Here is a 14,649-nt window from a genome sequence, read left to right as displayed (position 1 = left end):
CCTTTCAGCCCCGAAGTGGGAGAGAAGAAAGTACAGCTGTCACTATGGCTTGTCAAAAAACAACAACAAAAAAAACACGGAAATCGTCAAAAGATGGGATAAATGCTTCGCGCGTACATGCACAACAATATCATTCAGTTTGTGTCACTGTGTTCCAGTTAGCGCGTAAAAGTTGGCTTCATAATGGCGTGAATCAAAATATTAAGGCGAAAGCTTTTAATGGCTCATAGTTAAGTTGAGTGGTTGTAAACTACCGGTGGGATTAGCCTTGCAGTTGCTGCCGGCAATTGCTCCACCGTAGCGACATCTAAATAGAAATCACAGAAACACTGTCCGCAAAAACCCAAATAGACACTCCTGAGGTCACCATGTGGAGGCCAAATCCGTGTCCTGCAGGTAAAGTAGAAGAAGGCGAGAAGCATCCCTTCTACTCGACTGGCTCCCGCGCGGGAAAACAATGTCCTGAAGAGAACTGTGAGGAACTCCTGCCTTCTTGAGGGATCCGAATAACACAGCCCGTTCCGCGTTGTACAAAGTACAGCACAAGAGGTAATGTTCTATGTCACCACACACACCACACGTTGAACACAATGGTGAAGACGCTAGGCCAGTCTTATACATCCACGCCGGCGTACGAGCAGAATCCGTGCGAACGCGGTGCAGCAAAGTGGCTTGGTACCTTTTGAGACCCTTGTTCACACATGGCTGATGGGGAGAGCTCCACAAAGAACTGAAGTGGCACGACACCACATCTCTGAACATTTGCTTGACTTCATGAGGGACTCCATGTACTGGAATCCCGGAGAGAGCTGTATGCTCCCGGGCGAGATTCTGTCCGTCCGTTACATCGTCAACTTGAAGTCACGACAACGGAAGTGACGTCATACCGTCCGTTACGCTCTTCAACTCGATAAGAAAATCTTTGTGCACGATTGGATTCGAACCCCCACCCTCCCGTTCCGCAGCCGAGCGTGCTAACGACTACGCTACTTCCTGCCAACGCAAATGTAGTTCTCCTTACAAAAGCACCGAGGTTTGGGCCAGGTGGTATTGATCCATCTTGAGAACACGAAGCAGCACAAAAAAACGGGGACGAAAAAGACACACTACGACAGGACGAATGCTGCACTTCCAACTGAATTTTATTGAGAATACCAAAGCTTAAATACAGCGCTACTATCGCCTCGTGGCAATCAACCGCAATGATCTAAAAACGCCATTTCATTATCAAGAAGAGACAAGGAAGCCATGAAGACACACTGACCACGTGCTTTTCTGATGTGATATGCTTCAATATCTCTCTTTCCAGCCGATCCCTTCCACGCCCAAGAATTTTAGCTTGACGAAATATGGGTTTACACTTACAATCCCGGCAGTGGATAGCAATCTATCCAAGTACCGCCGTCTACTCAAGGCAAGGTAAAGGCAAACAGGTTGCCAATTTTCTCTTTACTAATTAAGAAAACAACTAAAGTCTGGTCCTTTAGCGTATTTTAACAATACTACCCAGAGAGAAATCTTTGAGAGCGCTTAATAGTGTTGTGAGGGAGGGTCCAATAGGGCCCCAACCCAATCGCCTCTCTGCGACCATGGTCAATAAAAGTTTTTCACTACACTACTACAACAGACAGCACACATGACTCCTTCTCATATACCTTCATTTCTATGCTGTAGATGCGTTGAACTTTGTTTGTGGACACCCGACTACACAATCCTTCGGGGCCAACTACTGTTTCCCGCAAGATAGTCCAAAGCCATGGGGCAGCCTTCAATCTGCCCGTTGTGCACAGTGTCACACTACCCCTGTCATTTCCTCCTTCCTGCTCTCTCCCTGTCCCTTTTATTTCCGGTAGCCTGAGAACACGTGCTTCAGGCTTTGATAGCAGATGCCGCGGCGAACAAAACGTTTTCCTCCCCTTTTTTAATTTTACTGTCAAATCACCACTGATAATAACCGTAATAATAATAATAATAATAATAATAATAATAATAATAATAATAATAATAATAATAATAATAATAATAATAATAATAATAATAATAATAATAATAATAATCTGCCCCTATGTAAGGTCAGTCACTTCAATACGAGTACGGGTGACAGGCAAGGATAGTGGGCGTAAAGTGGAACTGAACGGAGAGCCTCTGCAATCACACAGGGCGCCGGAAATACAAAAGTCTATTCGACATATGCTACTGCGGCACCCCCAATGGCTGGTACAGTCGTTCAGAGTCCGTTACAGTGACCAGGTCGTGCCTGTACGCTGCCAGCAGGATAACTCTGGCGCATCAAGGGCATCAAGCAACGAACCAGCACTAGGCCAACAGCTTCGGTCAAATGTTTAGAGGAATCCCCCAATGAGGAGTAGATTTGTAATAAGGGAGTAATTACTCACTGACATCCACCCGAGCGCAGCCATACGGCCAGAAAGGAAAGCTATACAGCTTTCTCAGAAACTTCGCAGTTGAAGAAAGCAGTGGACCCGGGTTCGAACCCCGGACAAGGACGAATTTTCCTTCTGCAAAGTTTCTGAGATAGCTGTATAGCTTTCCTTTATAGCCGTATGGCTGCGTTCGGGTGGATGTCAGTGAGTAATTACTCCGTAATTACAGGCCAACAGCGACAACGCCGTTTTCGTGATATGAAAAACTTTGTTATAACGAGTTTGGCGATCCCGCCATTGCGCCGAACAGTACAACTCGGTGAGATCAGCGAAGAAAGCCGCTAAAGCTGTGTTTTCCCATATCGCAATCGACAGCTGGAGCACCGCGAAAAGTTGCCAATGCTATGCGTAACATATATGCGTAACTTATAGCACTGGAAACTTGGTCATTAGCGCACTCTTGCCGAAAGTCCGCCGATATCTTGTTTCAGCTGCCACTAAAGAAGGCCAGAAAGAATAAAAGCCGTGAACTGCTCCACATACCTGCAATAAAGGATATTTTGGAGAACACCAGACCTCTCTCCTTTCTGCTAACACGCCAGCAATGAAAACTCGCGGCTGCGGAATTTTATAACGGAATAAAAAGATGCAAAACCTTCCTCCGTCCATTGCCTTGACTGAGAATAAGATTAGAGGATAGGAACGTTGGGTATGGCTGCGACAGCACAAAAGCCAAAACGTAGGAATAATTTGATAATGCTGTGATCTCTTTCCTTTTCCCAGCCCGCTTTATTGCGCTGTTGCAACCATTCTCAGATAATGGAACAGACAAAAGCGTGCGTCCATCGCTCTTTAGGTCAGTGTTCACTGTGCTACGAGGCCTGGTGCCCAAGAATCCTACAGTCCGTTAGGGCCCAGGAGAAAGGAGGGTTATTGGAGCCATATCAAAGAGGCCACGGAACGGAACAAGCTGAGGAAACACCTCTGGTGTGAAGAACATCATCTCTTTTCCGGACTACATCTGCCCGTTTCTCACAAGACTTCCAGTCACGTCCTCGTCGTGGTGCTAATCGCAATCTTCGAACCTCGATAAGTCGGTGTTTGCGCGCGCTCACGACCACCGTGAGAAGTCGAAGACGTTACGGACCTGCCGAAGCAAAAAAAAAAAAAAAGGTAGGCTTATTCCTGCTGTGCAAAGAATACCCAGGTGTGTACTTCTCTTTTCAACCGTCAAGACATCAGTAGGTTTACTTACGCCAGCGTTTTTCCTAGGCCTATTGCGCTCGTGTTCCTCTGTTCTTCGCTGTTCGTAACGAAGGAAACGAGTCGAAGAGGCACAACAACCACTGGAAGGGGAAAGCTGTCGGCGAATCCTAAGGGGGAAGGAACACAGAGCTCCTCAACAATTCTACCGCTGCTGGCCAAGAAAGCGCCGAAAACGTAGGCCGCAGTCGTCTTTGGGAGCCCTTACTACAACATGCTGCTCAGAGTGTTCCTCTTCGGATGCATTCTTCTGTGCGTAGCAGATACGATGAACTTTGTTAAGGGAGCGCCTAGTCGGAAATCGTCTCGGAAGAAAAAATGTGGGCCCCAACGAAATGCCGAAAGCGTAGGACTGCGTTCGATCTGCCCCTACACGTCGATGCCAAGTCGCAAGCTTAGCAGATTCCCTGCCGTGCTACCCAGAGTTCAGTGCCACTGCACGGAAAGCCTCTGCAGCTCCAACGGTGACTTCAGGTGTAAAGAAGTGAAGAGCACATTTGATGTCTGGTACTGCCACCGAAGTGACTGGTCCGTTCGTTTAGACAAAGTTACTTTCACCACAGCATGCGTGTGCGCTAGCAGCCAAGTAGCTAATGGAAATTACGGGCATAAACGACCAAACGTGGATACAATGGGAAGACCTACTACTCAACCGTCATTGGCGCCTGTCGAATTTGTTGCCACTTGCAGAGCGAAGAATAAGAAACGACTTTTCACCGGTCATTTTGGTTAGTCAAACGAGTGAAGAAAAGTTAGGAATCGGGACAAAAACGTGAGTGGCTTTGGAACCAGACTACCCGGACTGATTTTTGTGTATACCCTTCCGATCGCTTGTTTCACTCAAATGTTGTGTTTTATTCTCTCTGCTTGATCTTATCCTTTGTTCTTGCATTTCTATCTCGTGCTTGTCGTTTCAAATGTTTTGAGTAGTTAGTTTTTTTTATATCTAATAAGTAGTCTGCTAAACCGCTGTAATCTTGACAGAATAGAAACATTTTTCTCTTTGTAGTGTATCGGAAAATGTGGTTTTCTGTAGGCCTAGTTACCGACAGGATTCAACTGCACCCGTGAGAATGGCGATGCCACTGCTTTTTCTATTAGAACGAGGTTCCTTGTCCATAAAAGGTAACGCACTATATTTCGTTTTTGGCTTCCCGTAGTGATGTAGGTAACTAATCACTGTGGGTTTATATTTCCTGTGGTTAATTCTTTGCTATTCCGATGCATTAAGAAAAGCACGAGCAGCAAACAGAGGCTAACCTTAGCAACTGTATCATTTTTATGCGTACATTACTTGACTGGGATAGAGCAAAAAAAGACTATAGTAATTTGGAAAAGAACAGCGATATATCAATTCTTCTAAGTGCCATTCAGGGCGCGTAGCTGGTCGTCGAAAAGGTTTCGAACTGAGTGACCCAATTAAAGCACAAAAGTTTAGCTAGCCTTTATATAGTTCCTTTTTTACATAGTCTCACGGGCCGTTTGCTGCCTATTGCCAAGAAGGCGGCAACAATACTGAAGCAAAATTCCAAAAGGATAGAAATGGTCACCGTAATATGGTCACCTGCTCACTAAACTTGGGGTTGGTGAGGAGAAGGAAAGACTAACCACATACCGGGAGCTATTACAGCATTAGAGACTGGAAAGGAAAACAAACCCCCTAGGCTCACAAAGAACTCACTAAGGAGAAAGAAGTAGTGTTACAGTCTGATACACACCATGCACCTTAGCCTTCTGCATGGGACACATCCCACGTTATATTCAGAAAAATTCCCGTTTTGTGAACAATACACGAATATATTTCATATGGTGTGGGCATACCAAAAAAATCAGGAGCCAGCAATCATCAGAAACCCTACAATTGAGCAGTGGGAAGGGATGCTGACCAGCTCACGCCTGGAGGACGAGAAAGCACTGGTGCAACGGGCGAAACAGGCGGACATCTCCAATGGGGTCCTGGACTAAGGACTCCACTCACTATTTTTCTCGCTCATAAATTTTCATTCGTCCATTTTAATTAATTAATTAATTAATTAATTAATCTAGTCATTCATTCATTCCTTGACCCGAGCGACCGCTTTTTGACGGCTCACCGTCATTGTGTTTAATCTGTCGCGATCTCAGCGCCTTTCGCGGGAGATGAGTGTTGCAGTGCGTTTTATCAGAAAATCGATGGCCCAATATCCTCTCCTACTGAGCTCGCGTGAACTCCTCCACGGGCGAACTCAGCAGTTTCTCGGTAAATATCGTTATCGATATAAGCATCTCTTGGTGGAAAGCTTCGTGCAAAGATTGCTGCGGCATCACGTAGGTTCGTCCAATGCGCTTTAGGGAAATCCAGTGATACCTATGCAGCTTTCATAGCGAAGTTGCTGTGAGAGCTGCGTAGCTTTTCCTTGCAGCCGTATGGCGGCGCTTTAGTGGATGCCAATGACTAATTTCTCCCTCGTTACGCACTTAATCTACACCTTGAGTGATTCCCGTAAAACACGCTATAGGCTAACGCCGCTCCCGCTTCGAGTTGTTGGCCAATTTGGTCTGGTCCTGCCACGTGTTCACCGCAATGGTTAGCTGAGTTGGTAAAGCGACTGCTCCGGAAAGTCGGTCGCCCTTGGTTGGAATCCAAGGCCAAACCAAATTCTTCTTAAATTGCGAAGATTCTTTCAAAGTTCTATAGCGTTCATTTGCAGGCTTATGTCTGCGCTTGGGTAGATACTAGTCACTGGTGATACAGGTGATCACGCGTGTTCATATACACAGGAGGAACACTCAGTGGCAGCAACTGCCGCTTACTGGAGCCCCTTCGAAAAGCTTATGTTGAAGGAGCGCAGCGCTATTCTCTGCGTGTTCAAGAGTTGTCTCTGACGAGTTAGGAACCACTGGAAGTAGCACGGAGCAACTTCCTTCGAGCTGTCTATAGGCCTCCCAAAGACATCCCGTTACTCGGCAAATGCAGTGGTAGCCTGGTGTCTACTGCTAGACACCTCTCCGGAGACAAGGTCAATTCACCTTCGGCAAGTACTAGATACCAAGAAGCACTTCCTTCATCGAATTCACTTAACCAAGAGAAATCTTCTCGAACTCGCCGCCTCATTATATATTTATTCATTCTAAACTCACACCTGAACTCTACACGTCCGCATAGCCGTCCTTGCTATCTGGAATCCGTCAACCGTCGTACATCCATCCACACCAATGACGCATATGTTATTTTAAATACTTCTTTAACTCGTTCTGCGCTCTTGTCTTAGTAGCCTTTCTTCCCAAAAACCCCTCCTCAACGCAGAGAAACATGCTCGCGCTTATTATTATTATTATTATTATTATTATTATTATTATTATTATTATTATTATTATTATTATTATTATTATTATTATTATTATTATTATTATTATTATTATTAACAATTATTATCATACGGTGGCTAAAATTAATAGTAGGGACTGGTTTATTAAAATAATAAAAATGAAGGAAAAGATTTTCTGCTAGCCCCGGCATCTGCCATCGATACTGAAGCACCTGAGCTAGGGCAACGGAAATAAGGGATAGCAGGCAGAATGGAGAAATGGAATGAAAGAGGTGAGGGGACAGAAAGAGAGGATAGGAAAAAGAATGTGGCTTAAATTTAAAAAAATGAAAATTGGTTTTTGATGAAAGGAAATGGCGCAGTAATTCTCTCACATATCGGCGGACACCCCAACCGTGCCGTAAGGGAGTGGTTAACGGAGGGAGTGAAAGGAGAAAGGAAGAAAGAGGTGCTCTAGTGGAGGAGTCCGACCACCTGGGGATCTTCAACGTGCACTTACATCGCACAGCACACGGGCATATATTGCCTCTCGCATCCATCGAAACGCATCCGCCGCGCGGTCGGTGTTCCATCTGAGAGCCTCTTGACCTCTTTCCCAGGAAAAAAGACGCTACGGCAGATGGTCGTGACACGGATGGCCCCGATAAGGACGATAATGTGTGAGTGTAAGTGAACAATGGCTTCTCGTGACGGGCTTAGCGGGCGCGCTACAGCTGGCGGCGCAGACTCAAGACATCGCCACTCCCAGCCAGCCCATGTGCAGCGACGTCTGCGAACTGCCGTTCCGCTGCTCGAAAGTCATGGAGACTGTGCAGGTGTCTTCCCGGAAGTCGTCCGGAGGACTGCGCTTGAAGCGAACACACTTCATTCCCACATGCCTGCCGTCATCTGTGCACACATATACCGTGCGACCATAGAACCAACGCCAGCGCCGACCTGTTCACCTCCTGTGCCTCATGGATTAGGCCTGCGTGTGGAAGTGCCTCTCCGCAAAACAAGCACAGAGAATCAGTTGATACTTTACAGCTTTTTATGTCGGCCGCTTCCTCCAACGGTGGTTTGCGCGTACATTAAGCCACAAGCGAAACAGCAATTCTAAGCTCGGATATGGCAGCTGGTCGTGGCATGCTTCGAGCCATGTGCCCATTGGTGCACTCAAGAAGCTTGATTATGAGTTAAGCGAACATCGTTAAAGGCACGACAAAGTGTCTGGCACGATTACACAAATACATGTTTGCCTAGACTACGATAACATTAACATTTCACATATTAAGATAGTAGCTTAGACGTAGTCAACTTCAGTGAACAGTACATGGGGCGTTCAAAGAAAAACGAAACAAAAATTGTTGGAAAGTTTGGGGCCAGGAGCCTATAAATCCTCTATACACAGTCTATAAACTTTTGTTTAAAAGTAAGCGCAGCGCAGTTCTATGCACTGTGTGCACGTTGTCTCTAATCAGATGCTTACAGAGAGGCTCTAAATAGCCGACTGTGAAACCAAAAGTGACTGCAGTGAGGCCGAGTTAGTCTACAGGAACAGACTATGTACAGCGCAGAACTAAATGTAGCTACATGCTGCCTATATATATATATATATATATATATATATATATATATATATATAATATTTTGCTTATCGCTCAAGCAGGAAATCGGGAAATAAATACACGTGCTGTGTTTCGAAGTGTTCTCGGTGCAAAACCACTGCAGCCAAGCCCGTCAAGTGTGCGGCGGGTAGGTGGCGTTCGCAGCGCTGCAGTTGTGGTAGTCGCCACAGTCCAGAACGTGCGAGCGAAATCCCCTGAGCAGGTACAGAAGCACGACGAGGATCAGCGAACTGGTACCAGCGGTGGCAGTGAACTCGAAAAGATTGCAGCCCTTCTCGTAAGCTGCAGTCCTTGCGGCCGGTAGAACGCCGGCGAGGACATCTCGCGTCGCCTCTGGAGGCACTGGAGTTAATGGAAGCGCTGGAGGCGCTGAAGGCTCTGGTGGCGGTGCTGAAAAATGAAAGCAGAGATTAGTGTCACCAGTGAACGCTTAAGACCTGCATTATAGGGTACTCTTGTAGGGTACCTTTATAGCATTGTAGGGCGCCGAATCTAAACGCTTTGAAAGGGCTCTGAAGCACCTTCTGATGAGAGTACATAAAGTCGCTCAGTCACTGCATTGTGTCTGCAGGCAGCAGAGAGCCCATAATCGCGCGCGAAAGTTGGCAAGCCCTTTCCGGCGACTTTTTCATGGTCTCGCTTTCCTTAATAATAATAATTGGTTTTTGGGGAAAAGAAATGACGCAGTATCTGGCTCATATATCGTTGGGCACCTGAACCACGCCGTAAGGGAAGGGATAAAGGAGGGAGTGAAAGAAGAAAGGAAGAAGAGGTGCCGTAGTGGAGAGCTCCGGAATAATTTCGACCACCTTTGGATCTTTAACGGGCATTGAATCACATCGACCGGCTTCACCGTGCACCGGACGGCGGCTCGCTGCTGCAGCGTATGCGCTCGCACCCGCGCTCACGAATGGGCGCGGCGCTGCTCGAGTATGAGCAATTGACGCAAGTCCCACCCCCCTACGGCTCCTGCGCGCCCTGGCCTGCTGCCTCGGAGGTACAGCGAGAGATCGTCGGCATTGCGGGAAAGCGGAGCACACCCCTCTGTGTTGTGCAGCAGCTGGCCAGAGCCGTCATACACGAGGAGCTCCAGGACCATCTCCTCGTGTACACCGACGGCTCAGTGGCCCACGACAGCTGCTCCCTTGCTGCGGCGGCCACCATCCCCGCCCTGCGACTGCACAGCCAGCAACACGCAGCCTTCCTGGGCTCCTCCACCACGGCGGAGATGATGGGGATCCGGCTCGGGCTGGACCTGCTGCTCACCCTCGGCCCTCCGCCGCCCAGCAGTGCTCTGCTGTGCGCCTCCCGCGCCGCCCTCAGCCTCCTGCAATCTAACGGCCGCGGTAACCCACTAGTGCGGGAAATTTGCTCGCGCATCGAGCGCCTCGCGCAGAGAAGTTGTGCCGTGCGTGCACAGTGGGTGCCCGGTCACTGCGGCATCGCAGGCAACGAAGAAGCTGACGACCTCGCGACCGCTGCACACCAACTACCTGCCAGCGATCTGCCCCTTGCGCTGGAGGACGTGCGTGCGGCCATCCATGACCATCTCCGAAAGCAGCACCCCGACCCACGCATTGCGGGAGGTGAGCGCATCGACAGTGTCACCGGCTGTCGCGCACTTACACGGTCACAACGTGCAATGATCCTCCGCGCGCGCATTGGCTGCGTGTGGCCCGGGGAACGACGGGTGCGTCACGGAATCGCGACGAGTGATGTGTGTGACGGATGCGGTGCAGTGGAAACACTAGAACACCTGCTCCTTCACTGTGCCGCGTTCGCCAATGCTCGTCGCGATATGCTCGCGGCCTATAGGGCGCAGGGCATACTACCAGACTCCATCAAGACGCTATTGTGGCAGCAGGGCAGTGCGCGCACTCGTGAGCGAACTTTGGTGAGCCTCTGTGCATTCCTCGAACACACGGGCTTGACGTCCCGTCTGTTCTCCGTCAGGTAGTTACACGTAGTGACCGAACGCTCCGCGAGTTCTACCTTGAACGATTAATAACTGGACGCCCCACTCCAGTTGTAACCCACACAGTGTTGTGCGCATGTGTGATTTAATTCCTCGAAAATGAACTAATCACGCGCACAACCTGGACACATTTCTTATTGTGTAAATAGTTTGTACATATTACTTCTACCCCTATCCGCCCTTCCTGTCCCCTCACCTCTTTCATTTCATTTCTCCATTCTGCCTGCTATCCTTTATTTCCGCTGCCCCAGCTCAGGTGCTTCAGTATCGATGGCCGATGCCGGGGCTAGCAAAAACTTTTCCTTCCTTTTTGCTATTATTTTTAATAAAACCACCACCACCACCACTGACATCGCACAGCACACGGGCGCCTTAGCGTTTTTCCTCCATAAAAACGCAGCCACCGCGGTCGGGTTCGAACCCGGGAACTCCGGATCAGTAGCCGAGCGCGCTAACCACTGAGTCACCGCGGCGGGTTGTTTCACGTTCCTGCATGCGTATACGCCGGTGAAGAGATGCCCGCGGGTCAGCCGCGTCGCTCCGACGGGTCAGAAAGCTACCCCCCCCCCCCCCCCCCCCCCAACGGGGAATTCCAGGAGTGCCGACCTTTCAGCGCGAAAAATCTCAGGAGAAAGAGGGAAAGGCGCGAAGACGCTGAAATTGAAATCTTAAAACGCAGCCGCCGCGGTCGGGTTCGAACCCGGGAACTCCGGCTCAGTAGTAGGGCGCTCGACTACTGAGCCGGAGTTCCCGGGTTCGAACCCGACCGCGGCGGCTGCGTTTTTACGGAGGAAAAACGCTAAGGCGCCCGTGTGCTGTGCGATGTCAGTGCACGTTCAAGATCCCCAGGTGGTCCAAATTATTCCGGAGCCCTCCACTACGGCACCTATTTCTTCCTTTCTTCTGTCACTCCCTCCCTTATCCCTTCCCATACGGCGCGGTTCAGGTGTCCAACGATATATGAGACAGATACTGCGCCATTTCCTTTCCCCCAAAACCAATTATTATTATTATTATTATTATTATTATTACAGATGCTTATTGAAGTCAAGATTTTAATTAGAGCCCACGGGGGGCTTTCTCTAAGCCTTGCAGTGTGTCTCCTGCATTCATCCGTGGAAGACCTAGCCTTCGAAGGATGTAGTACCAGAGTTCTTCTTACCTTAAAGAGATTGAAAACGCTGGGAAGGCATAACGAGCCACATATGGCATGACCCAGAAGTCAATCCCCTTGGCCGTAAACTTCTGACAAAGAGGGTATCATCGCGGTTATATGTTCTCGGCATTTCGTGATGTATAGTAGAGTAGCATAACACAACATACCGCTCTAATACCAAGAAAACGCCCCACACCCGCGCGCGCGCTGGCTGCCCTTACCGCTTATCGGGCAGGAGCTTAAAGGCAGCCTAGCGACAGCGCTGTCCTCCACTGAAGACGCTGCGCCCCCTGCTTCTTTGCTCAAGCTGCCGGTTATGTCTCGGACGTTCGCCACCAGGACGTCCAGGAGACAAGAGCAGTCCACGTCCGAACCCTTCCGAGGCTTCTGCTTCGGTGTCCCAGTGGCAGCATGCACGCTGGACTTCCCAGATGACGTTCCAGCGGGAGTCTTGGATGTCGTCTTGCGCGACTTCGTCGTCGACCGGCTGAATTCAGCTGAAGACGGACCCGACCGCCTCGTGTCCTGCTTATTCTGGGCGGCGCTGGAAGAGCTCAACGTTTGCTTCGGTGATGGCGGCGCGGTGCTCTGCTTGCTTTTGCTGGCCGAGTTCGTCGCTTGCTCGGGGGCGTTGGGACGTTTGGACGAGCTCGAGAGTAGGCCGCGCTTCTTGAAAACAGGCGACAGCGGCTCGTCGGTGCTCCCGGTGTCCTTGGAGATCGTTACGAGGGACTCGCTCGTACCGCCCGGCGACATTGTGTGCGTTGCCTGCATTATAGGGTGACGATCTGCATTATAGGGTGCTTTTATAGCATTATAGGGTACGAGGCGTCCCATATGGACTCACACGTCCGAGGCATTACTATCCGGGCGGAGCCCAGCCCCTTTCCCTATCACGGAGCAAATTTAGCCAGGAACCGGTTGACTACGTATCACAAGATCACCCAAAATTACGGACTTGACTGGCGGATTTGCCCACAGGCCGATATGTTCCTACCCCGCATGCACAGAATCTTCTGGTTCCAGCTCCAAACGCACGCTTTCCCAATTTCCCCAGTTCTCTCCCATATCTACTCCATCCTCTACTCTCTCAGCTGCAGATTATACGATGAGCACGCTTCCCTATCCCACATCATGTGGGCCTGCCCTATCACGCCCTTATCCCTATACCAAAGAGCAGTGAGAGACACGCTGCGCAGCTCGGAGCCGCGTCTTTATAGGGCTGACTCTGTCCACGAGGCGCATAGGTTCTTGGGGTTGACTTGCATCATGAGGCGCTAAAGTTATTCTCTGTCTGTCCAGCGGAGCCCACACCGCACTTTTTGGGGACAAAATAGTTTAGGGAAAGATGGAGTACAAATAAACCTGGGTATATTTTTCTGAACCCCACAAAATGGATTTGGCACCAATGGTCCGGCCCTCAAACAATACTGTGTCTACTGCTGCGTCTGCTGCTGCAAAATAAATATTAAAAAAAACGAATTGTTACGAAATGGGTTTGGTTTATTAGGGTTTAACGTCCCAAAGCGACTCAGGCTGTGAGGGACGCCGTAGTGAAGGGCTCCGGAAATTTCGACTACCTGGGGTTCTTTAACGTGCACTGACATCGCACAGTACACGGGCCTCTAGAATTTCGCCTCTATCGAAAGTCGACCGCCGCGGCCGGGATCGAACCCGCGTCTTTCGGGCCAGCAGCCGAGCGCCATGACCACTCAGCCACCGCGGCGGCTAATTGTTACGAAATAAAATGCCTGGTTGCCCTTATCATTACCTGTTCCACTTTCCATGGCTCGGCGGAAGAAATCTCTGGAAGGGATAGAAGAAGCTTGTCCTTCTTGGTGTCAACGCTCCTGGAGCCGCTGGACTTGGTCACGCCGGTCTTGGAGTCCCGAGACTTTGTCGGAACAGATCCCCGCTTGGCGCTCTTGGAGGCCGGCTTCTTTTTCTTGCTGGGCTTGCTTTCCTTGGGCGTGGATGACGAGGGACGTGAGCGCATGGGCGGCGTGTGGCCCGCCGTGGCCTGCAGTGTTTTCGGGCTGCCAGCCGGGTTCCAGTCGCTCGAGGGACTCGTCTCTTCGCGCGTGCTTCCGACTGTTGCCGTAGCCGTGTCGGACATCGCCGCCTCCGTGTTCTGCGGCTTGGACGTCATGGCTGCGGCTGCTCAAGCTTGCGGTAAACGTTGTCGCTCTCAGTCCCAGGAGCTTCTCAAAGGCCGTCTCGACTCTTCTTCTTTACCTCAGTGAACATGGCGCATACCTTGGCTGGCTTTCTTCTCCTTCTTCTCCTCCTCGTGGCTCGCTCGAATCTTTTCTCTCTTCGTTTCATTGGCCAACAACCACATCATCCGCACTTATGCATACGATGTGCCCGTTATTCCCACCGAGTTCACAGTAAATTTATACTCTATATGATGGTATCGAGAATTGCGTTCTCCTTGCGTTTTGCTTCGACGACCCGATCTTCGGGACTACAGCGCATTAGCAACACGCTCGAAACAAGGAAGATACGCAAACACAGGAGCTGCGTACTCGGGCGCTGTAGTCCCGACCAGGGACAACCAACTGGCTAGCCAATATTAAAGCCAGTATTCTGTTCCAGGCCGTCTTAGACGCAACCTTGCACATATGATGTACGGATGCCCCAGGCTTAGGCCTAGGCCAGAATGGCTATTAGCAACAAAGAACTGTGGGAGACTGCGGTAACCAGCTCGGAAGCTGAAGTTCAGAGGCTGATGGTGGATTGGGCACTGGAGGTCGCCTGCAGGCACGAAGCCCCGGCCATCGCCTGAAGCGTGGACCCAACAACGCATCCACGGCGGTGACAACGCAACCTTTTTGGTTCAATCAAGTTGTTGTTGTTGTTGTTAGCCTATCAAAAGATGGCACATACCCACACTGGGGGATCGGCCAAGAATCGGGTGGCTATTCAAATGAACTCAGTTAACAAAAAGGAAAAG

General features: G+C 49.7%; 1 protein-coding gene across 1 annotated transcript; it reads right to left on the bottom strand.

The window, feature by feature from the left end:
- Positions 1-7,972: 7,972 nt before the first annotated feature.
- On the bottom strand, positions 7,973-14,377 carry LOC144106561 (uncharacterized). The gene is made up of 3 exons (XM_077639405.1): positions 13,465-14,377; positions 11,915-12,461; positions 7,973-8,952 (listed from the first exon to the last, which is right to left on the bottom strand). The coding sequence occupies exons 1-3, from the start codon at positions 13,840-13,842 to the stop codon at positions 8,675-8,677; spliced, it is 1,203 nt and encodes a 400-aa protein (XP_077495531.1). The 5' UTR covers positions 13,843-14,377; the 3' UTR covers positions 7,973-8,674.
- Positions 14,378-14,649: the final 272 nt, after the last annotated feature.

The sequence above is a fragment of the Amblyomma americanum genome, chromosome 10, assembly GCF_052857255.1.
Source record: "Amblyomma americanum isolate KBUSLIRL-KWMA chromosome 10, ASM5285725v1, whole genome shotgun sequence".
Lineage (NCBI taxonomy): Eukaryota > Metazoa > Arthropoda > Arachnida > Ixodida > Ixodidae > Amblyomma > Amblyomma americanum.
The sequence above is the reverse complement of the archived record's forward strand: the minus strand, read 5'-3'. Positions and strand labels throughout refer to the sequence as shown.